General features: G+C 43.1%; 3 protein-coding genes across 4 annotated transcripts in view; 1 reads left to right on the top strand and 2 right to left on the bottom strand.

Annotated features, from left to right (window-relative positions):
- The window catches only part of frmd4a (FERM domain containing 4A), a 94,765-nt gene extending 88,716 nt beyond the window's left edge, over nt 1-6,049 (bottom strand). Inside the window, exon 1 of the mRNA XM_053886180.1 lies at nt 5,585-6,049. Within this exon, the coding sequence (XP_053742155.1) occupies nt 5,585-5,629 (45 nt within the window). The 5' untranslated portion in view covers nt 5,630-6,049. The remainder of the gene's footprint in view (nt 1-5,584) is intronic.
- A 1,971-nt stretch (nt 6,050-8,020) lies between these two features.
- On the top strand, nt 8,021-17,151 carry impdh1a (IMP (inosine 5'-monophosphate) dehydrogenase 1a). 2 transcript variants are annotated; one of them, XM_053885934.1, is made up of 16 exons: nt 8,475-8,745; nt 10,370-10,468; nt 10,896-10,944; nt 11,910-12,011; nt 12,097-12,171; nt 12,244-12,450; nt 12,512-12,599; nt 12,664-12,863; nt 12,928-13,018; nt 15,022-15,117; nt 15,209-15,352; nt 15,441-15,582; nt 15,648-15,791; nt 15,854-15,937; nt 16,084-16,100; nt 16,178-17,151. In XM_053885934.1, the coding sequence occupies exons 1-16, from the start codon at nt 8,516-8,518 to the stop codon at nt 16,273-16,275; spliced, it is 1,866 nt and encodes a 621-aa protein (XP_053741909.1). In that variant the 5' UTR covers nt 8,475-8,515; the 3' UTR covers nt 16,276-17,151. The 2 variants fall into 2 exon arrangements, with proteins under 2 accessions (XP_053741908.1, XP_053741909.1); XM_053885933.1 differs by lacking the exons at nt 15,854-15,937; nt 16,084-16,100; nt 16,178-17,151 and having other exon boundaries at nt 8,021-8,745; nt 15,653-15,797.
- prrt4a (proline rich transmembrane protein 4a) lies at nt 17,056-23,172 on the bottom strand. Its single transcript, XM_053885932.1, has 3 exons — nt 22,798-23,172; nt 22,024-22,671; nt 17,056-20,341 (listed from the first exon to the last, which is right to left on the bottom strand). The coding sequence occupies exons 2-3, from the start codon at nt 22,583-22,585 to the stop codon at nt 18,279-18,281; spliced, it is 2,625 nt and encodes an 874-aa protein (XP_053741907.1). The 5' UTR covers nt 22,586-22,671; nt 22,798-23,172; the 3' UTR covers nt 17,056-18,278.
- Nucleotides 23,173-24,621: the final 1,449 nt, after the last annotated feature.

A 24,621-nucleotide genomic window follows, 5' to 3' on the forward strand; every position in this document is an offset into this window, starting at 1 on the left:
TGTTTCACCATTTTTATTAATTTTTACTGTATTTAGGAGCCACAAAGAACACTGATCTGACTAGTCGATTCTTATTGTCCACTGCAGCAGCTCCAAACCACGGCGCACGCTGACGTCAGCAGAACCAGGCCCGAATATCACTCAACCATGACTGTACTGCAGTCGCACTGCAGCCTGAGAAAAATTATAGACACTAAAGTTATGGCCGTAGTAGATTACATCATGGGAGGAAAACAAAGTGACAAATAATGATTGCCTCTTTGGCCTGTGAACGCAACTGAGAAATGTCTGCTTCAAGCTATAACTGAAAGCCACAGAATGAGATCAGCACAGGTGTATGTTGGGAGCAACTATAAACAAGGTTCTGATCTTCCGTTTCATCTACGAAACAAGTTCAGAGCAAACATTTGTATCACTGGAGTGTTTGCGGTCGAAAGCCTGCAGCAAATGAGGATAATCCATTTTCACTCCTCTGTGTTTGAAGATAGCAACGTGCCCTGATTTGTGTATGGCAGCTGCTGGAGTGTGTGGCTGAGAGTCAAGCTTTGAACACAGACTGCAACCATATGCGTGACAAGAGTCTCCTTTCCAGTGGGTCCAGTGCCTTCTGACCTCCTCATACATCAGGAATAAGCAGTGGAAAATCCTGCTCCTCTCAGGTCAGTGAAGAGTAACTGTTATCTATGAAATAAAACCTCAACAAAAGAACCTAATAAATAATATATTTTTTACCAAGCTAGAGTAAAATAGCTTCTATATGGAGCCAAGTTGAGGCAAACGTAGCATGCTAAGCTACTGTTGATTGAGATAGCTTGAAGCTACATTGACAATTTTTTAAAAATTAATAATTCAGAAATACTCTTTGAAACATGTTCTTTTAATGAGTTTATAAAATGTATCACTGTCTCCTCATTTTCTTGATAGATTCAGATTCACTATTGAATGCAGTTCTAGTTCGAGACTTTCCTCCTTGTCTTCAGTTTCATGTGTTTATCATCCGCTGCAACTCTGGCTGACTTTGTTGTCTCATATAAAGAGTTTGTTTGTCTGCACTAAAGGGGTTTAAATGGTATTTGTCCAACAGAACCATGAGTGTAAAATTGTTGGACTGTGAATCCTCCACAGTGTCCGTTTCCTGTGGAGCTCCTCAGGGTTCCATCTTGGGCCCACTGCTGTTCTCACTCTACCTTCAGCCACTTGGAGGCATCATCAAGAAACACGGAGTTTCCTTCCACTGCTACACGGACGACTGTCAGCAATATCTCCCTTTGAAAAAGGATGACTGCCTGTCTGTGAATCCACTTCTGGATTGTCTGACAGATGTTAAAGCATGGATAGCCCTAAACTTCCTGAGTTTTAATGATAAAAAAAACTAAAGTGATGGTTTTTAAACCCAGTAATGTCTGTGATCCCACGGGTCAAACCCACGGGCAGAAACCTTCATTTTAAAATGGACAGTGATTTTAAATATGATTCTCAGATCAGCGCTGTCGTGAAGTCGTGTTTCTTTTATCTCCGTCGGCCAGACTATTTTATCCAGGCAGCATTTGGAAGCAGTGATTCATGCTTTTATCACAAGCCGACTGGACAACTGCAACTGTCTCCTTGTAGGAGGTAGTCAGGCGTCCCTGTCTGTTTGCAGTTGACAGTGACTTTTAGAAAGGATGAATGAAGTTCTTCTGTTCGTGTTTAAAGCTTTAAAGGCTCTTGCCCCTCAGTACCTAGTAGAGCTTTTAAACCCCCTATGTTCCTCCGTGGTTAAGCTGCTCCTGGAAGTACCAAAAACTAAGCGGAAGATGAGAAAGGTCCAGGCTTTTTCAGTCTGTGGGACCCGGCGATGGAATGCCCTCCCTCCCCTTGTTAGACTTTTACACTTTGGCTTTTATACGACTGCACATCTGCTTTTTTAGTAATTTTTTGTGTATCGGCCCTGTTTTAATTTTATATATTTATTGTTTTTAATGTCTGTTTTATCCTGATTTTACAGTTGTACATCACTTCGTGACGGTCTTGTATTGCTTTTTAAGTGCTTTATGAAATTATATACAGTATATATACATACTATATATACCATATTTTTTTATAAACAGTTGTTTCTTTGTCTGAAGGTTCTGTTTTCCGTCTTGAGATTTCCAGACTGCCTGCTTCTCCCTGTGTACCATTGTTGTAGGGCAGTAATCAATTATCTCAGTATGATGTCATCCCCTCACCCCTCCCCCCGTCTGCTCCGCTCCCTGCACACGCCGCCTTACGCGACACATCTGATCTGCAGATGAACTGATAAGATCAGGTGCTTAAATGAGATGAAATCAACATATTTTAGGGAGATTTACACTGATATGAAGCCACAGCTACATCTGCACAGACACCAAAGGTGCGTCGTGGAGCATCAAGCAGCGATGAGATTAGCTCAGAATACATGATCTGGCTCGGGCCCAGAGAGTCATCTGGTCTGGATCCTCGGTGAGACTTAATTGAATGATCAAAGGAGGACAACATGTAGGTTGCAGTGTAATAATACCTCAGTGAGGTGACTACACAAACTTCACACAGCCACTCACAGCTGTGCAGAGGTCTTTGGTGGGTTTTGTCATCAACTTCTGAGCTACTGAATGTTTTGAACAGGTGCCTCCATCCGTCTATTCTCTGCTGTGTGTTTCAAGATGGCGACACGCCTGGCTGCTTTCATGGTACATACGCAGGTCATCCAGTTCTTATTCATAAAAGTTCATCCCCTTATTCACACAATTGGTGTGTGTGTGTGTGTGAAAAAACAATGTTCATCAAATCATTTTAGAGTTGTTTTAGAAAGGTGTTTGAAATGTTTTGGAATTTCAACCAGATATTGTTGCCCAACATGCATTTTATGGGTGAAATTAGTGTAAGAGACAAAGTGTTTTGTTGCTGAATTTCATTTAGTATTGTTTACCTTATTGAGTTGATTGAGTGAGTTGTTTGTGGTTAAGTGCTTTATATGTAAAGGTTTTAATTTGAAGGCCAATATTGTCTTTTGGAGTGGACAGAGCATGCGCAAGGTTCTTTCATTGGTGATTATATGTTGGAATATCGAGGATGGCATGATTTTTGACCGTAAACTTTTGGAATTCTGGATGTTACTGAGCCCATAAAAGTTTGCGACTTTCAATAAAGAATAGGATTTCAAATTCCATGGCACAAGCTTCAGTTTGGTTTTTCTTTTGTGTTTCCTGTCAGAGAGCAGCTTGGGGAAAAGTGTGATGCAGCTGTGCTGTTGACTGCAAAGAACGAAGAAGCAAACACTCAGAACAAAGGAGGAACAAGTCAGAAACGAACACCGTCCACAACAACAACCAGCAAGCAAGCTATTGGAGTTTACGCACACAATTAGAAAGCTTTTTTTGCATTTGAAATATTGTTGATTGCAATGCGTTCAATAGGGCAGCAGGTGGCTGCAGTGATCAGGAGACCGCTTGCAGTGTTTTCACACTAAAGGCAAAAGAAGACGACCATATGCTGCGGCACTCTTCCACAAAAGAGTGTAACAAATCCTTAAAAAGATTCCTGGATCCTGACGGTAATTCAGAACGTCACAATTATTATGACATCTGTCGTTGTTAGTGAGGACTTGATGAGGCTTCATGAAACAGTGTCCGGATTTTCAGAGGCCACAAGATGGCACTGACTTGAACACCTAATTCAATAAAACCTCACATCATTGCTAAACCAAAAGCGCCATCTAGTGGCCTCCAAAAATTAGGACACTGTTCTACCAACCCTGCAATACCTGATAACTTGTTGGATGTATAAACTCCAAGTCAGAGGTACTGAATTATTCGAACTACAAGTAACATCCGACTTACGACCTGCTCGACTTCCATCTACCCGTACTTACAACCACGACCAGCAGATGTCAATGTCTGGCACCGCACCACGTAGCAACCCGGCATCGCGTACGACAATAATGGCAGCCAGCCGGCATCGCATATGACAGTATCCCAGCATCTCACTCTCACACCGCCATCTACCACCACAGTAGTACCTATAACCCTCACGTCCAGTCCGACTTACTACCGGTTGGTCGGACCCAATCCTGGTCGTAATTCGGATGTTACTTGTCGTTCAGGTGACAGCAATGTATGATCCAATTGGACCCACAATATTGACTGATAACAAGCCCACTTCATGTAAAGCTGGGCCACATTGCTCCTCTCTACCTTTGTTTAACAATTGAATTCAAATATTGATCCATGTTATCACCCTCCTTCAAAAGATCGGGTCACTTAGACACTGTCGATTTCAGCCCACACATCAGTAGACTGACGTCGCTTCTCCCTGAGCTCGATGTAAGTCATTTGTCAGACTGTCAGCGCCATTTATTGAAAGCAGCTCCGGTAATCACAGCAGCAGGTAATCACCCATTCACCTGAAATATTAATACCTAAAAAGGCGGGAGGGACGATCAATATTAATCTTGGCACTGACACACACACACATGCACGTACACACAACCCACACAGGGGTTGAGTCAACTCTCATTAATAATTAAAATGACTCAGAAAAAGACGGCGTGAATACAAATGCCACGGGCTTCGCTGAAATCGCTGGGCCGCAAAATGAGTCACTCGATCTTTGTTTGCAGAACGCATGGTTCGGTCAAGTTGTCCGAAGCGGGACGCGTTGCTCAGTGGTGCCACTTCTTATTTAAAAGCAGCAGCGAGGAATAAAGCAGAGAAGATGCGCGGCAAGAGAGCACTTTGGCAAGGTCGACACACATAATCTCAGGTGACGGGGGAGCAATTTGGGGATGTCAGCGGTGACAGCGAGGTGGCAGGTAGCAAGTGTCTAATATGCTAATGCAATGACACACACAAAGGCAGTTTGTCAGCAGTATGACAAGATGAACAGCGGGGAGGGAATGTTTGTCCCCGAAGAAAGGACGATGCCGCCGAAACTTTTTAGGAAACTGTTTGAAGACACAATGAGACAAAAGCTGCCTGAAGAAATGTATATAAAATACGTCCGTAAAACACCTCTGAATCTTTGCTTGAAATATTCCATGAGTACTTTTTGATGGTTTCATTCCCCCCAGCTTCTTCCCTCTCTCTGGCCCGTCCATCATCCCTCGCCCTTGCCAGCCACCTTGTTCAATGCACTGCAGCCCTTCCCTCAATAGGGGTTCATGGCCTATCGCCATAGTAACAGACAGCCATGACAGGTGGAGATAGCAGGTAGTGCGGCGAGGCATGACTCCCCATGGGACTAGACAATGCCAACTGTATGGAGTGATGAACAACGGACTCTCTTTGCTTAACCAAATCATCAGGGTGGAGTGTCCATGAAAGATTGTACGTGACCACATGGTTCATGTTTAAGAAGCTTTATTGGTTGAATCGCGTCTCACAAGATCAGGGACTTTTTCCTTGTGACTCTGCACCACATTGTCTGGGACCTGTGTTCTGATCCAGCATGTGTTTCAGAGAGTAAAATAATGGAGGATGAACACTGATGGAAAGTTGTGCGATGATCGTAAAAGAAGTGAAGCGAGCGACCACCTCCACATGAGGTGAAATAATAAAACAAGTCAGTGTTGTACAGGAGGACTCACCATGAGCAAACAGACGGCGGATTCTGGGATGAGTTGGACAGCCATGGTGGAATCCTCTGTCAAGACGCTTCTTTCCACTCCAGAAGATTTCCCAGTCTGTGGGTCACTGCAGCAGATCGCCGCTGCTCTCTATTTGTGATGCCACAGTCTCAGGAGAGACGCTCCCGCCGCGCTGCAACTCCTCAGACAGAGCTGAAAAAAGCAATCCTTCCGACACTCTTGATCTGATGGGGAGAAGGGTTCCCCTTCAACAGCTTATTTGCACTTTTTAAGAGAGTCGCTGGCAGCGTCCCTGCATGCACCTCCTCTCCTCTTACTCACAGTGCACGTGGAATTCGGCTTTATCTTGAGGATGCCTTGTTCCGGAGGATGCAAACTGCACCAGTGATGCCCCCCCCAGCTCTCCTCTGGGTGCAAGAGACGCTCACCTCTCCACTCATTGATCCAGCGCAGACTCCCCCCTTTTACCCTCGTATATCATCAGCAAATGGAGGAGCAAACGGAGTCGAGCACAGACAGTGTCAGGGAAGTGAGTGCAGCCAGGAGGAGGAAACGTGGAGGAGAGAAAGAGCTGCATGGAACAGAGCGTAAACGATGGTGGGTGGGAACAAGGGAGGGGAGACGATAGGGGGAGTGAGAGGAGGCCGCACCTATCGATGCTGGCAGGAACAGCAAGGGATCATGGGAAGTGATATACATTATAATATACATTACCTCGCCAGATCAATGAGCGGGTGAGGCGGAATTTACTGTCGCATGGCACTTTGGGGTTGTCTTCTTTCAATTGACTTTACTGTGGGGGGAGGAACTTCACCAGTGAGCTTCATCTTCTTTACAACAGAATCCACGAGTGCAAGGGATTTTTCGGAGCCATTAAAGATAGATAGATATTTTTTTTGGAAAAAATAAAAAAAAGGTCCCCTAATACAGCTATGAATTGTACAAGGAAGAAAGTGAAAATATTTCCTGGTTAATACTTAAAATAAATTATACATTTTTGTGTCTTTATTTTGCAAAACGGGAAAAATAGTCTTGGAAAAAAAAAAAAAAAACCTAAAAAGTGTTTTTTGTAACTGTTCATAGTTATGTGATATAAATGTGGTGTTCTTAGGTAAATAAAAAAAAAATCAAAATAATAATCATAATAACATTAAACCGCTTGATCAGCTGCACGGTTTAACTTTGATCTTGTTCGGCTGTATAAATGCTAGCTCAGTCTTTAATGCAGCCCAGTGACTAGAATGTTTTCTCTTTTTGTTGACAGCATTATACAGTTTTTTTTTTTTTTTTTAATTTATGGAAACTTTGAAGCTATGGAAGAAATACAACCCCGTTTTATCAGCACGGTCTGAAAATATAACCTTTAATTTTTTCAACTCATATTCTTGATCGATAATTTTCTCTTTTTTTCCCTGCATTCATTCATTTTCTTCCGTTGGCGTCGTAATGGTTGGTATATCATTTGACACGGCTCTTACGCTTCTCCAATGTGACCACTAGATGCCAGTGTTGAGCGAAATGCTGGTAGGGCACAGAGTAGCTGAAACGACACTTTCTTCCACTTATACTATACTAAATATTTCAATCTAAAATGTAAAAATCTATTTAATTCAACAATTAAAACAATTGTAATTTTAACACACATATATTAAAATATAGATATGAATTTATTATGAATAACTATTATTTAAATATGTGTCAAAAATATTATTAGTCAGACAATACATTTCTCTCAACTCACATTCAAATTGAAAAATATTATTATTATAATGATACAATTTATGCGTGTGGAGTTATAAATAGGTATATTTCTGCTCCCTCTTTAATGACTTGCTTCACTACCTATAATTGTTTTCAATATTGAATATAAAGGTGACACATGAATGGTTGCTGTGTCATGTGCTTCTGTTGATAACAAAACAATAGTGTGGGGGGCTGGTGGGAGTGACTTGTTCCATGCAGTCGGGGTGAGAGGTAGAGACAGAGATATGGGGTAAGAGGCTTTTCTGGTTCAATCCTACGTAACTGTCACAAGCAGTCAGTCACCTGCAGATGATGGTGCTGAGGGCTGGCTGCTGAATTACAATCTCTTCTTGATAAAGGATGGAAAAATGCATTGAAAAGTTACACTGAGGGTTATTTGCAGACGATCAGCTGAAGCTGATTCCTCCCAGTGAATCAAATACGCCTCTGTTTCACACAACCACCTGGTTAAGTCGTAAGATCAGCGTTAGAAAACGTCTGGCCGACACTTACAAACACAGCAGCTTAATCCTCACCAGAGAAAGTGTTCATGTGTATTCTTGACCCATCCTTCTCCTGCCTGGTCCTACCTACAACACACCCGTCTCACCCCACCCCATATCCTGTATTAATGCTCCCAATCCTCTTTGTGGAAGAGTGACGTCTGCTACTGTCAGAAACAGAGTTAAGCTCTGTCGGCAGGAAGCGAACACAGCGGAGAGACGCTCCCAGCCTTGGGGGGCTGTGCTCAAGGGAGGGGGACGAGCTCCACTCCGGAGTTAAAGTGAAGGCGAGCAACAGGTCGACTGAAGAGGGTGCATCTGATTAAACACTTCAGGATCACTCGGGGGGGAAAAAACTGCAATGCTTTTCAGCAGATTCCTTTTTTTAGCACCTTTAAACTAGCACCACTCTACCTCGGAGACGCTGCACTGGTTTTACTCTGGTCATTGTGTTGTGGACAAAACAGATGGCAAGACAGCTTCGCTCCATGTCAGGTGTGTCTGAAAGGTGTTCATGTGGACATGCACTTCACGGATTGGGTGTTTTTAAGAGCCTATGAAAGTGGCGCATTGTGTTGCTGTGAGTACGCTTTGAAGTGCTGCAGATAGTTGTGTTATAGAGAGATAGTTGTGTGTTGGGGAAAGGCAGTGTGTAGTAGAAGTTGTAGCCCTGGATTTTATAGAGATGGAAGGGTATGAGCGGTTCACGGATGGTGAGAGGGAGAACTATCAGATCGACTACAGGAGGATTGTAGGGGACATGGAGCCTGCCAGACCTCGAATCCTGAACCAAGATGGAGAGCATCCACATCCTTACAGCACCCACGTCCACCCCACAGTGCACGGACACGGGCATGAAACAGCAGCTCAGCGGTACAGCGCCACCAGGATTCAAGCTGGATACGAACCAGAGAGGTTAGTCACCCCGTCCTCAACTGCAGGTCGCGACCTTTGCACGAGGAAATGTGGGGGGCTTTTTAACTCAGGGGTGAGACCATTAAACGTAGCAATGTCAAGTATATATATTCTTTAATGCCCCAGGGAGCAGGTCCAATCCTCTTACTTTAATGGCGCTAATTGGTGCGGAGAAAGGACAAACTTTATTTCCTGTGTTGATGCCAGCATTTTAAAGTGGATCTGACTGCAGGTGGAAGACGAAAGATCAGAAGATTGTAACAGCACAAGGTCAACATGCATCTCGGACGTCTTTTATTTTGGGTTCAGTCATCATTCTTTAGAAGAAGAATGTGTCATGATGGACTACTTCAAAGCCTCGCTGCTTTAGATTTCTTTCTTTTTTTTTTTTTATTCATCAAACAGCTGACTTCCAGCCAAATTGTTGAGCTCCAGCATTTCATTTGGCATATTCAGCAGCAAAACTAAGCATTTCTTTTCGTCCATTATTAAATATTATTTCCAAACAAACAGCTTTTAAAAGCTCAGAAACGGTTTTAAATTAGAAATGGGACCTGATTACAAATAAATAAATACATTTTAGTTGATATACAGTATGTCATATAACATCAAGTCTTGTGAACAACATTTTCGAGTTTTTATTCAGGTGATTTTTTAAAACTCATTTAGTCTCCTTCAGCATGGATGTTTTGGTTATGACATCACTTGTATCACGTGATGCGCCTGGAATAGGAGCAGTAAAAAAATGTTCCTTATGAAATAATGTTTATGCGATTCATCTGTGTTTGGATTTGAATTTAATTTATTTAATACATATTTTATTTGAATATAAACATTAGAGTCAGAGGGCAAACCATTATTTGCTGATTAAAAAAATGATCATAAAAACAAGATTTATAACTCATATTTTCAGTTTAATGGACGACAAATCAATTTAGGCTCATTGTCAAGAGTGTCAGGGACTTCCTCTGCTTTTTAGTGATCAAAATAAAAAAAATGGATAGAAGATTATTCGAGTCAAACCAGCTGCAGAAAGGTATTTTCCTTTTAGAACATACAGTAGTGTTGAATTTCATACTCAAAAACTCTCTTTAATACATTACCAGCTGGACAGAAACAGGTTCAAAAATCCCATTTATGTGTGTAACTTTATTTGCATTGACGCCACTTCCTGAAAGAATTTGCATTATTAAGGGAGTCTGTTTTTTGAGTCAGCTCCTGCTGTAAGAGAAACTCCAGAGCTCATTCCCCCCCATTTTTTCCACCCCAAATTCTTGTTGTTTTCTGCCAAATTATCTGCAATTTCATTCAACAACTGAAAAACCATTGATGATATTGAACGCCACATTCGTATGTGATCAATGGGACAGCGGATGAATGTACTCGCTCACACAACCCAGTGGAAATGAGAAATGAATGAATGGAATAAGAAAAAAATGTGATCAGCATTTCCAGAAAATGTCAGCGACACCTGTTGGTTGCAAAGAAGGATGCAGAGAAAAAGAAAGAAATAAGCAAATCTGACTGTGGAATGTCTTGTTTTCCCTCACTGAAGGGAAGTGAACCAGTAGCTAGTGTGGTCTAACACTCAGATCCTGTGTGTGTGTGTGTGATCCCACGTCAGCATGGCGGACTACCTGATCAGCGGGGGCACTGGTTACGTTCCAGAAGACGGATTAACTGCCCAGCAGCTCTTTTCCATCGGCGATGGACTCACTTACAAGTAAGATGGCGCTCCCGCTCATGGGCTATAGCTAGCATACTGACACAGATCCCATCAACATGCTGAGTGTTATGCAACTTTGTCCATTAAGTATTTGTTAATATCAGCCACGACACATGCTGCTGGGGATTAGTCCAGAGATACTTTCAAGGATGCGGTGGTGTTGTGTGTGTAGACATGTGTTAATGGACGAGTGGCAGGGCTTTATCCTGGACTGGAGGATAAATGTGGAGCGTTTGAGTGCATTGAAATGATGGCAGATTATGTCTGTTCCGGGTCAGGTTCATTGAAATGCCAGAGATTAATAACTGTGTACTGTACATATATGTTATGGTCATGTGACATCTTTAAGAGACCCACTCCTTCTGTACATGCTGAGCAAAGTTGTCGCCATGTGACAGTACCTTCCTGTCTTCTGTTTTCGCAGTGACTTCTTGATCCTTCCGGGTTTCATTGACTTCACGTCCGAAGAAGTTGTAAGTCTTCTCACACTGCTAATAAGAATCACTGAACTGGTCGCACTCTTGTGCACATGGAGCAATGAGTCAGTGAAACCACACTTGTCGGGACATCGGATTTGGTCTCCCATAGATGATACAAAGTGGATTTAAACCTTGGAACTACGGGTTTTGAGACATCTACGATACATACTTCCTTACATACATACATACTACAGCTCACAAAATCGAAACCTGAAATCAACATTGTCAAAACAGTCTTGCCCTCTTGCTCAAAACGGTGTCTCAAAACACCAGACCCTCTGCCAAAAGCCCTGCATGATCGACTCAACCTTGCCTTTGATTTGTATCCTCCAGTTTTCATCAAGTCCAAAGGGAATCCAACAAAATTAAAACACCCTGATTCCTTTCTCGCCATCATCATATGCACCTCACAGAAGTTGAAGTCATCACCCGGTTTAAATTTCAGTCCAGTGACTCCAGCTCCATTTTAAAATGCGTTTTCAGATTTTCCTTTTAAACGTGTCCCCTAGCTACATCTGTGACTTGCTATGTGCAAACCAGTTAGCTGCCTTTGATGCTCGAAAAGGTGCCAAAAGGTTTTTTCTTAGACAGAGCATTAAATCACGGTGTAATTTATCGCTCCAAAAATAAGGATGGGGGGGACTTTTTTTTATAATAATCATGATAATAATAATAATAGTAGTAATAATAATATTTTTGAAATGTATTTATTTTTACCTCATCTTAGGAGATCTTTGAAGTTTTTAAGCAAACAATTCTTCAGGAAAAAAGTAAATCATTAAAACTTGAGAAATAAGATGGTGTACTTCCCTTTAAGTCTCTTTCCACTTATATTATATTGTTTATTTTCTTAATATGTTCTCTCATTTATTTCCTCATTGTGGAACATTCAATAATTCAATCATTCAAGTCATTCAATAAACAATGCTCCGGTGTGTGTCAAACTCAATTTTTTTTAGGATTTAACATCTGCACTGACAAGGAAGATAACCCTGAAGACGCCACTTATTTCGTCTCCTATGGATACAGTCACAGAGTCGTCGATGGCCATCGCCATGGCAGTAAGCAGACACCATCAAGAGCGCCGCACTCCACAGCTAATCTTTTGTCGTAAACACTTTACCTATAGACTTTTGTTCTCCTCAGTTAATGGGAGGGATTGGGATTATTCACCATAACTGCTCCGCTGAGTTTCAGGCCAATGAGGTGCGGAAAGTGAAGGTAAGATAAAGAATGTTTGTCTTCCAAGACGTCTCCTTGTTCTCCACTTTAAGTCCTGTTTTTCTCTCCTAGAAATTTGAGCAGGGCTTCATCACAGATCCAGTCGTGATGAGCCCCCGACACACAGTAGGTGACGTGTTTGAGGCCAAAATACGCCACGGATTCTCCGGCATTCCTGTGACGGAGACTGGCAAGATGGGCAGCAAGCTGGTTGGCATCGTGACCTCCAGAGATATAGACTTCCTGTCCGAGAAGGACCATGACCGACCCCTGGAGGAGGTGTGTGTATGCAGAAGCAGGAGTTTGAATATACATTTTAGCAATGCTTCTTCTTATCCAGGCGATGACGAAAAGAGAAGATTTAGTGGTAGCACCCGCTGGAGTCACGCTGAAAGAAGCTAATGATATTCTGCAACGAAGCAAAAAAGGTACACGCAGCAGTGTGGCGTACCGATCTGCGGGACGTTTCCTCATCGGTTGTCTTGTTGGCAGGAAAACTCCCAATTGTGAACGACAGTGACGAGCTGGTCGCCATCATCGCCAGAACCGACTTAAAGAAGAACAGAGATTACCCTCTTGCCTCCAAGGACTCTCGGAAACAGCTCCTGTGCGGCGCGGCCATCGGGACCCGGGAGGACGACAAGTACAGGCTGGACCTGCTCATGCAGGCTGGAGTCGATGTGGTGGTTCTGGTGAGACTTTCTTCTAGACCTGGTCTTTTTAATGGCGACTCATAATATTTTCTTTCTTGTCTAGGACTCATCCCAAGGAAACTCAGTGTATCAAATAAACATGATCAACTACATAAAACAGAAGTACCAAGACCTTCAAGTAGTCGGAGGAAATGGTATTTTTGCAAGCAACCGTTCCCATTTCTATAGCGTGTGCAGTTGTATAGCTATACTTGTGGGGACAAATTCTTGGAAACCCACCTGCTTGGGGGGACCGTATGCATTTGTGTGGACATTTTGCTGGTCCTCACAAGCTTAAGCCTTATAATTGAGGATTAAAACTTCAGAATAACTGGGTCATTATAATCGGGTTTAAGTTTGGTTCAGAGTCCTGGTTAAGGTGAGCTTTTTGTTTTGGATGGTCAGGTTTTGGGTGAGGGGCTGGGGAAAAGGTTATTGCAATGAGAAACCTCAAGATGTCTCCACAAGGATAGAAATACAAGTGTGTGTGTGTGTGTGTGAGCGTCTGCCAACTTACATCAAGGTTGTGAAAGGTGGTGAGTCCAAAGCCTGCCATGTAAAAATGGTTTACTGTATCTGACATTAGCTATAAATCTTATTGATGATAAAGTTTTATCTCAAGGGTTTAATAACTTTATATTGAAGTAAAACATACTCTGTTAGTAGGACATTTTATCCTCAACTGCTTCAGTCTGAGTGAGGGATTCCCACTTGAGGATGGAGATTTTATTGGAGTGACACCCCTGGATTTGGATCCCCCCACGCTCTGCAATATCTAGAGAATTAAATAATGTGGCAAATCCATTGTCCGCTTCACCACTGCCACGTCTGCCATTAAGCAGTGGTTCTGAAACGGTCTGACTTTGGACGCGCCGTCACCCTGAAATCACAAAACCCAACTCAATGTAAAATAGAAAATACAGTGGTACCTTGGTTCTCGACCACAATCCGTTGCAGACGGCCGTTCGAGAAGCGAATTGTTCGAAATCTGAATCGATTTTTCCCATTACAATGAATGGAAAAAGAAATAATGCGTTCCAAGCCTTAAAATAGTCTTTTGTAGGAGTGAATGTAGAGTGTCTGCTGCAGGTGCGCTGTTCCTCTATGTGTGTGGCCGCTGCATGTGGGAGGGGTTGCCGAGTGAGTGACGTCTCTCCAGAAGGGAAGAGGTGCCCGGTGCGTGTCCAGCTCTGAATGTGCGCTTCTGTGCAGTTTGGCTGTGACAAAGTCATAAACCAAGTCACGCTCTGTCCCAGACTTGCCTCATCCCTGTCCCAGCTCCAGCCCACAACAGGACATCAAACCCGCTCCAGCCTCGGAGGTGTGGAGAGCGAGCACCTCCCCTGTGACACTCTGCATACAGAGGCTGCGTTATACACAATAACAAAGCGTGTCGGGTCAGCTGATGGGTCTGCACACGTTATGTTTTTTCCGGCTTTTCCGGGGGCGTTCGAGTTCTGGATTTTTGTTTGAAATCCGAAGCAAAAAAATCTCGAAATTTTTGTTTGAACTCGAAGTCTGGGACGTTCGAAAACCGAGGTACCACTGTACATGGAGTCTGAACTTGACTTAACAACATAACAGTCTAAATGTAGCTTATACATGTAACAACAACAATAATACTGATAAAAGCAGATTATTTTTTGGCCAGAAAAGGACTGTAACCCACTGAGAGCACTCTGCAGCCCAGATGATGACGTATGATGGAAGGGAGACTGTCCAATTAACCCTTTGACCCTTAAACACCTTTGACTTTAACTTTGACCTGAACAGGAGTAGCATCCAACTGATATTTACTTTATTTTAAAGAGTGGAACCGGTTTGAGCTTGGAACTGATTTTCGTGCTGACGCCCAAAATATAACCGAGGCCCAACCCAGTCGGGCTTCACCGTAAACAAGTCAGTCTTGTTCACGGTGCAGTACCCTACAACTGTGACCCAACTCCGCTTCTAAATCCACAAAACTGTCCTGCTGTTTGAGCACATATTGGAACATGAAGGTCCTCCTGTAAACTAATATGGCATTTGATGTCTCACCCTGTGGTACACTAGTACCACAGGGTCACTTGTTTCTCCTCACAAAAAAACATGGATCCCACTATTTGGTTGAGACTGTTCTGAAGTGATGTCGTAATCTAGTCTCTTTGGCTCCATCTAGTGGTGACGGCAGCACAGGCGAAAAACCTCATTGACGCTGGGGTGGATGCTCTGAGAGTGGGCATGGGCTGCGGGTCCATCTGTATCACCCAGGAAGGTGCTTAACATTAAATATGATCTTTTTATTATTGCTTTTGCTCGCCATTGTCTTCACATATTTGTGTTTCTGTCTTTTAACTTTTGCCCAGTGATGGCTTGTGGACGACCACAAGGCACGTCTGTGTATAAGGTTGCAGAGTATGCGCGCAGATTTGGGGTCCCGGTGATCGCCGATGGAGGGATTCAGACGGTCGGACATGTAGTTAAAGCTCTCGCCCTGGGAGCGTCCACAGGTATGTGGAATTGAAGTATGAACCAACTCTCAAAGAAGAATTTTGATCTTAAAATTTAACACGGACTTGGTGACCTCTCCGCTCACAGTGATGATGGGGTCGTTGCTGGCGGCAACCACCGAAGCTCCTGGTGAATACTTCTTCTCTGATGGCGTACGTCTAAAAAAGTATCGGGGAATGGGCTCGCTGGACGCCATGGAAAAAGAAAACAGTCAGAAACGCTACTTTAGGTGAGACTCCAGCGGTTTCTGGCACCTGGTTCCGTTTTGTAAATCAACCTATGCGATTTTTCCAGTGAAGGTGACAAAGTCAAAGTGGCCCAGGGTGTGTCAGGATCCGTCCAGGATAAAGGCTCCATCCATAAGTTTGTCCCGTATCTCATCGCTGGCATTCAACATGGCTGCCAGGACATCGGAGCCAAGAGTTTGTCCATTTTACGGTAAATATTAGGGTTAAATCACCCTTGAATTGTTTCTGTGAGTTGAGCTTTGTCTGCCTCAGGTCAATGATGTACTCTGGAGAGCTGAAGTTTGAGAAGAGGACCATGTCTGCTCAGATGGAGGGGGGAGTTCACGGCCTGCACTCGTGAGTCCTACCTCTTATTAAAAGCCCTTCCTTCATCACCATCTATCGTTTTCTGGCACTCTGTCTCTGCATGAGTCACTTCCTGATGTGTTCAGCGTCATATTGTCTTTTTTTTCTTCCCTTTCTTACTCACGCCATCATCTTAGATATTCTTTTGTACCATGTAAGTAAATTCACGAGCTTCTCACCTCAAACCTTGAAAGCTATTCCAACGAAAGAAGTTTTTTTTTTTCTCTGTAGTTATGAAAAGCGGCTTTACTGATGGCTCCGGAGGAAGAGGAAGCGCTCGCTCGGGTCCTAATGTACCAGCTCCCGCCGCCCTGAACAGACACATGTGATACAAAGCTGACGCTCCTCCCAAGATGCTGCCTTCCAACCTCCCTTAAATGAGTGAGATGACAACTGACAATCAAGGTCACAAGTCTTGTGATGGATGAAGGAACATCCTGTTTAACTAACTGCAGTATTATAGAAGAGATTCCTGTTGACTATATTGGTGGTAGTATTGATGGCGTGTCATAAAACAGTATTGCAGCACTGGTGAAACTGTCTCCTGAATTTCAGAGGCCACTAGATGGCGCCAGTGGTTGAGAAATGATGTGAGATGTCATTGAATAGGTTGTTCAAGTCCAATTATTTTACAGCAGACAGTGCCATCTGGTGGCCTCTGAAAATAAGGGCACTGTTGTTTCGTGAAACCTCATCACCCCTTCAATACTGCGTCATGAAACCTCATCTACCATCTGTATTGGGCTGCAATACATAACGATTTTAGCTCATACTTGTAAGCATCTGCTACATTTGTCATAGCACACTTTAAACAAAACATATATTTTAAAATACTCATTTTAAGCTGCTGTTGAAAGTTATTGATCTGATAAATAGAGTAATGATTGTATATATTTTAATCTACTTAAATCCATTTTCAATGACAATTCAAAAAATACGTAAGAGCATATTTCACCTGAAAAACCTATGTATTTTATTGTTTTTTGAATGTACTAGTTAGGAGAATTAAGCTTGATGTCTGATGTGTATTATCTAGTTAATTCTTGAAAATTTCAACTGAGAGCTGTATCAGTCACAGAACAAACTAGAGAAAAATATTTTATTCAGAACAGCGCCAATGTTGTACAAACAGCATTAGTGTTCCACAGTGGACAAATATTGAAAGCGCTCTATTTTCATGACATTTTCAATAAAAAAAAAGTTTACAAAAATTCACCAATCATGTGAGAGTATGATTTAAAATGGTTTAATTTGCATTTTTAAGGGTATTTCTGAATTGTACAGATGGAAATTTGGAGTACTACATGTACGGCATTGCTTACAAATGATGTTACGGAACAGAGCTGGATGGTGAGAGAAATTCTGTGCCAGTTTCACACATCTGAATACACAAATGACAGAATAGCCATGCTCTGTTAAATAGTGCTTGATAGATCATATCAAACAAACAATAATAATAAGTTCTTTTACTGAATTTAGCGGGACAAACATTTGCTTTTCTTTCACTCAAAACAGATTTTTGTGATTTAACTCGACTCCAATGACATGAACTCACTGCTTTACATGGCAACAAACAAGGCTTTAATTCTTGTGATCGGCGATGAGACGTCACTTACATTTAAATCAAGTCTTGTTTCCAACCTGTGTGTGTGTTGTGTTTCTTGGAAACACAATGGCGCATTTTTGCCGATCCTCACAAGTTAGGCATTTGTTTGGCATTTGCTTTGGATGGTTAGGTTTAGCGTGAGAGGCTGGGAAAAGCATTATGGCAACAAGAGGTCCCCACAAACATGATGTGACAAACCTGCGGGTGTGTGTGTGTATCATGGCAATCATAAATAGAAGTCACATAAATAATTTTACGTTGATATTTACATTTATGTACAATGTCAACGTGTTAATAAATACTTGTGTGCGAACCAATACTTCATATAAATCTACTTACTAAACTGTCAATAATCACTATATGTTAGCTTTACAATAAAAGCATTTCAATTCAGCAATAAATGTTAAGACACAGCATATAAAATGCAAGTACAATGTCATGTAAATAAGTTGTCATTTGTAGCCGTCATTAGTTTAGAAGCTGATGTGATTTGATTATAGAATATGAAACAGCAACTTGGCTCCTAATAGAACGTCTGAATGGAGTAAAAAGCAACTTTATTTCTACTAGTTCCACTGCTAGCTGCACAGTGAAATGTGTCGCTTCTAATGCAAGCAATGTTTGGCAGTCGCGCTGTAGCTTAACGTCTCTTCAGCTTACACCCACACAACATGATGAATGTGATTGTCACATCATAACACAATATTCAGCTCAGACCTGAAACCTCTACAAATCGATTGTGTCACTGCAAACGCTTAAAGCATCTATTTGCCTGCAAACATTGACGAACTCAGCCTGGACGGCCAGGTCCCATTCCAGTTGTTTGCTCTCACTCAGCTGTTTGGTCGACGCCAGTCTGCGAGACCGCTGGCTGTCCTGCGAGGCCGAGCTCAAGGTCCTGTAGCGCCTGTAGTAGGACAGGTGAGGTATCGCTCTTGGGAGGCTGTTCTGCGCAACTCTCTGCCCTCTGTTGGTCCATGAGTTTGACCTCAGTTTTCGGGTCTGGCTGGGTTTACTGCAGAGGCCTACAGTGGAGCCAGATCCACTTCCTTTCCAGTCTGGTGCCAGTGGTTGTTTGCGTTGAGTTGCCAGAGAACCCTGAGGGTGGTGGGATCTGGAACAAGAGCGTTTGTTGTTGTCTTGATCCATGTCACCGCAGGAGGACGTTCGGTATAAAGAATCCTCTTCTGTCTTAGAGCCTTGCTTTGAGGTACTCTGGCTGATGGATGTCAAAGAATGGCTCGAGGAGGCATAAGACAGTCTTGGCAAACCGAATATACTATGGGAGAACAGCGATTCACTGAAAAGAGCCTGGTCAATGCTGCGGGACAAATCTATAGGCGACGGTGGCCTGAGATCCACAGTGGAGTCCATTTCTAAGCCAAGACTGATCCACTGGCTGTGCTGAGATGATGCTGCATGTTTCCCACCAGAGACTGGTGTTGCTGGAATATGAGGCACAGGAAGCTGCTGTGCAGTTTGAGCATTCCCCGAAGTATGAAAGAGGGGAAGTGACTCCGACTGCCCATTCGTAATGACTTCGCATAGGACAAGCTTCTTTTGTTTCCCTGGCGACCAAGTGTCCAAGTGCGACGAGTGGATCGGGGAGTCTAATCCGCCTGGTGATGGCAGGGAAATCCCTCTTGAAGGGGAGCTGTGTGACAGACGGGACCAAGATCCGGGTCGTGGTACAGGTTTGTCCTTTCTAGAGCTCTTTTGACAAAACAACGGATGTGTGCCAATGAGAGACAAACTGAGACACACTCCGGCCTCACAGAGACGACATCCCACTTGTAAACCCCACCAAGCCCAGGGCAAGAAACCGTTGCCCTCAACTCCGCCCAAGCCGAGCGCATGAAGAATCCCGTAAAGCTGAAATCCGCCACATCCGAGGAAACAGAGCGAAGCGCTGACCCCAGCGCCAGCCGCCCGTCCCCAGTCTTCCGCATTGGCAAAGGGGCAACTGACAGGAGGTACAATTTCAGGGGAACCCCCGCTTTCCCCACTGTCGTTGAGCCTATAGATGTGCTTGGTGTCGATTTGAACCAAGCAGTAGTAGATGAGGTAAGAGGTGGAGAGATAGACTGTGAGGCAAACAAACACACCTTGAGGGAGCAGGAGGATTTTGGAGGGTAAGGTATGGAAGAACAGCAGCAAGCCAACACAAACTAGAGCGACGGTGAAGTGCAACAGGGACATTAGAAGGAGCAGGCAAGGTTTGGGGAGAGCTGAGAAGGAGGAGGAAATGGCAAGAGGTAGAGACAGACGTTTGCGGGAACGCAATGACAGCAGGAGGAACGCGACGGAAAACGATGAGCTTAAACAAGGAAATGGAAGCTGAGAGAGCAACAGAGAAGGCAGGCTGGGGAGACGCTCCTGATGATAGTAGGCGTCGTAAAGCAAACAAAATGCTTGAATCCCAACAAACGCTAGGAGCAGCAAATGCAGCAGGGTGAAGTAGGCGCTGCCTGGTGGGCAACGGAAGGGCAACCCCAACAGGCAGACCACAGAGATCAGGCCAAACCCTGTAAAGACAGATCCAAGTCCATATATGTGGGCTTCCCACGCGAATCCCCAAGTGGCAAGGGCAGAGTTCCAGTCCGAATACAAAGGGATGAACAGAGCAGAGCTGAGTGCAAAAGATTGGCGGAGATTCTCATGGGGAACGGAATCCTCAGGGTACGACGGCGTCCAAGTCTGGTTTGTCCTGCAGGGTGTGGATGTTGTGTTTAAAGTATTGTTGTGTTGAGGCGTTGACTCATGGTCTTGCTGGTCATCTTCTTTATCATCTGGAAATCAGACATAAAGAGCATTACATGTGAATATTAAGGAGTGATAAACATCATTGCATGCAACACAAATGCAACACTAACATGCATGTTAGGAGACACTTTATTGGCTGTCAGATCTTAGAAGCTCAGAGGATCTGCTAGGAGGTTGATCCAACCAAGCGGTTCGTCTTTGAAACCCAAATACAGGTGAACAAACACACAAGTTCTGTGGCTAAAACAGGAACCCAGACATCAGATGTGGAAGTATTGAAACTTAAAATCAATCGCGTAAAGTGGACAAAATATTTGGTCCAAGTTGTGAATATTTTCTATTCATTTTAGCATGAAGTATCTCAGAAATTAACATTTTTTTCCTTCATCACTGACTGCTTCATGACATGGGAGACACAATTTTTTTTCCCTCAAAGCACTAACGTACTTCAAAGGTCCTATGTTTCACTGAATTCACTTTCACCAGCATTTGTTTTCAGCTGAATATTTGACATGTATTATCTTATCATTTATATGGATTTTACTTCTCAGGCCACATAAAACGACATACCAGGCCAGATTCTGCCCCGACACCTTGAGTTTGACACGTGTCTTTTACACATGCTGTATTCTAGTCCCCTCTTTTTGTCTCCTGATATTAATAAAAGTTGAATTAACTTTTGACTCTCAAGACCAATGGACACTTATTCACAATGGTATTTGACAAAGAAAGACCGAAAGGTGCTGGTAGATGAGACTAGACTCATATAAGCATCATATCTACCCGCCTGTGAATAAGTGTGGCAAATAAAGTGCCTCCAACAGAAGTGGAGATTGAGATGAGAGAGAAAACAAATATTACAAGCTGGAAGCGATGGAGTCACAGCTGTCAGGAGAAAAAAAGGCAAATGGCAATAACCATGAGTAATATCCCTCATGATGCATCCTAATATTTCAGGTTTGGCTTTCTGAAAGTGCTTATTGGCTGATACAGTGAAACTGGGAGTCATTTGGAAATAGATGAAATTGTATGTGTAGCTTTGAAGCTATCAACTGCAGGGGAACGCAGTGTGCAACATTAATCCATTATAAAACAGAGCAAGCTTGTAACTGGGAATCTGGGTCACAGAGAGGGAGAGAGTGGGAGCGCAAGCCGGGAAATGTCAGTTCATTAGCTTCCATTGACTTTCCAGCCGATCTTTTTTGGTAAGCGCGTTTGAAGCGCAATAAGAAGCTGTAATTCTGAACTTGGCTTGTCGCTACGCCCTCGGCTGCCGTTGGCGTTTAATGTTTATAATGTTCTTCATTTCATTAATAATGGAGGAGACTGTTTTCGTTCCTCGGGGAAGACAAGGCAGCGTGAAGAGCATTTGCACACAAACGCCAGAATCTTCTAGACCCTCAATGCTTGCTAACGAAAATCACCATTTGCTTTGACATATGGGTGTCAGTTAGTGCACTTAGGTGAAGATGTTTTAGTGGCGTGATGGGAGAAAACCTTGTCATCAGAGATGAAAGCCGTTTGAGTGTTTTATATATATATATATATATATATATATATATATATATATATATATATATATACATATATATTCTGCATTTTAAAATGCTCAAATGTCTCTCTCTCTTTATATATATTTACAGTGTATATATATATATATATATATATATATATATATATATACACTGAATTTAAGGAGAACACGTACCTGTTTGCTGACTGTCCACGTGCCTCACAGTAGCATCAGTCACAACGCTGTGAGAGTTAACTGACATGTTGAGTCCAGTCGCGTTGCTGTCTCCTGTAGATAAGTTCTGGTTTGAGCTAAGAAGTGTTGAATTGACCTGTCCAGGTGCCGTCCTCTCATCCAGGAGACTCTCTGTGGAGTACTTAACCGATCCATTAGGGCTTGGCGCTGGACTCCAAGTATATGTGGCAGCCAGTTTGTCAAGCGGTTGCTCTGATGAAGCCATGACTAAGTCTGTATCTTCTTCCTGCTGAATTCCCTCCTGTATGAAAGGTGATGCTGTGAAGAGCTCATCCAAGTCACTGTATTCACCCAGAACTCCATGTCTGTCTTCCGATGATACCGTTTTCTCACCAAAAGCATGTGTCGGTTTCAAGCCAGACTCGTGAAGTTTCACTGAGGGTTTCGTGTGGATCCAAACCTCCCTGTCCAGACCTGGCGTTTTGTTGCTTTGTTCTCCAATTGAAACTGTGACAGAAGAAGTCAGAGACAGCCAGAGTAGAGGGGTCCACCAGGACAGCATGATTAGGGTTCTAGCCGAGTCATGTCAAGCACGTGTTGTGGGAAAAACAGGGAGTCCAGTCACATCTTTGGAGCCAGGCTGATCACCTGTCGACACACAAATTGAATTCGCAGCGTGCTTGTTTCACATGAGAGACAGGTGAGTCTTCAAAATAAAGATGTTACAGCGGTTGCAGACAGTCGGAGAAGAAAATACCATTTTGTTTTTCTTACCTCATCAGCATCCAGCTCTGCTGCAGCTTCCCTCCACATGCATCGCACTTCACTACTGCAGCCTCCCAGCCAAGCACGCACTTGTGTGCCCCTCTCTCCATCAGGCTTTCGACACACGGGACAGACCCCACCTCTTCCAGACAACCCCCACTGTTACACACTCCGCTCACATCCGACAGCCAGTTTGCCTGGGACCCTGCCTGCTCCGACTGCGATGATCTTGAATCGGCATGAACCCACTTCTGTTCCACACAAGCGACTCTGTGATTTCCACACACAGACACACACAAAAATAAAGGCTGGAAAATGTGTCACAGACGTTCCACCAGGCAGGGCTCTTGCCTGAACTAGTGCAGATCAATAGATGCTATTGAACGTAATTTACAACTCCACCTTTCTCTGGAAGAGAGCCGACCATTCAGCGATAGATGAAGCTGAAAATTCTCTTTAGAGTTTAAAACCATGCATAAAACATGACACTGCGAGGACACGCTTCTGTGATGGCAAGCGTGTTTCCTGGTTTGTATCAACCTCATTTGCATTCTACACCTTTAGGCAAAACCCGCTGCGTGGGTGCGTGAAAATATCAAGCATTTTCGTTATTCTGGTTCAACTTGGATGTGACCTGTTTAATGACACGTATACATTTGACCTGCTCATATAGTCATTATTTTCTGGATCAGTTTTTGACTCATGCTCATGGTGGAAAACAGTAGAGCCTCATGGCCTGATTTCAATCCCCTAGTTGGAACCAAAATAGACTCTGAACTACAAACCTCTGAGAGCAGACTTTCAGACGGACAGCCTTCTCTTATAGAGATGGATTTCTTCCTTGATATGTATTGACCACCTGCCGTCGTTCCTAAAATTATCGAAGCAATAGACGCCTCTCAGAATGCTTCATCTGTTCCTGCATCTTGTGAGGAAAACGGGTCAAACCTTGTGTGATGACGAAAAAGATGACTAAAAAAACTGTCATTGTGTTTCAAGTATGAAGGCAGGAATTTCCTGCTGATAGGATTCGTTCGATGAGGGCACAGGAAAGCACTAAGTCAGCCGTAAGTAAGAGGACTGGAGATTGACAAAGGAAGGCCAAACATATGAGCTCATTGAGGGACGTGGCCAAATTATTACCGCTCCTCACATGTGCTCTGTATTCAGTGGGGAGCCGGATTCTGTTTGGACAAGTCATCCTCTGACAAGACCAAGTCAGCATGGACACATGTTCCAGCAGCAGAGGACTGTCACAGAAACTAAGCAGAGAAAGACTTGTATCTATGTGGTTGTGTCTTGTGGCTGCCATTGAGGAAGAAATAAATGAAAATAAATATTTACCAGCACACCTAAGGTCATCAAGTGGTGACTGTGGCACATGTGTTTTTCCCTAAGTAAAAATAAAATAAAATAAAATAAAATGATAATAAAACTAATGAAACAGCAACCTGCTGACAAAACTAATGAACTGTGACTTCAATAATCATTTATATATGAATCTTTTAAAGTGATTCACATCCACCACAGTGAGTATACAGTACATTCAGCAGGATTAAATGGCTTTTATTTATTTAAACGGTGCAGTGAATTCAGTGATTTTGTGATTTTAAATAGCTGAGCTGGGATTTTGCTGAATAAGCATTGACTAAAGAGATGAGAGGCCAGTAATGTTGTGTGTGAAATAAATGGGTGAGTCATTTATTGTCAACCGCCACGCTAAATACACCATAGGCTTAAGTTGCATTTGATAACCGGTTGCTCTTCATTTGTTTTGGGATGGCCATGATCATGGCAGAGAAAAGTTTGTTTTCACAGGTCCTGTTTAAACAA

The sequence above is a fragment of the Synchiropus splendidus genome, chromosome 14 (assembly GCF_027744825.2).
Source record: "Synchiropus splendidus isolate RoL2022-P1 chromosome 14, RoL_Sspl_1.0, whole genome shotgun sequence".
In the NCBI taxonomy this organism is placed as follows: Eukaryota; Metazoa; Chordata; class Actinopteri; order Syngnathiformes; family Callionymidae; genus Synchiropus; species Synchiropus splendidus.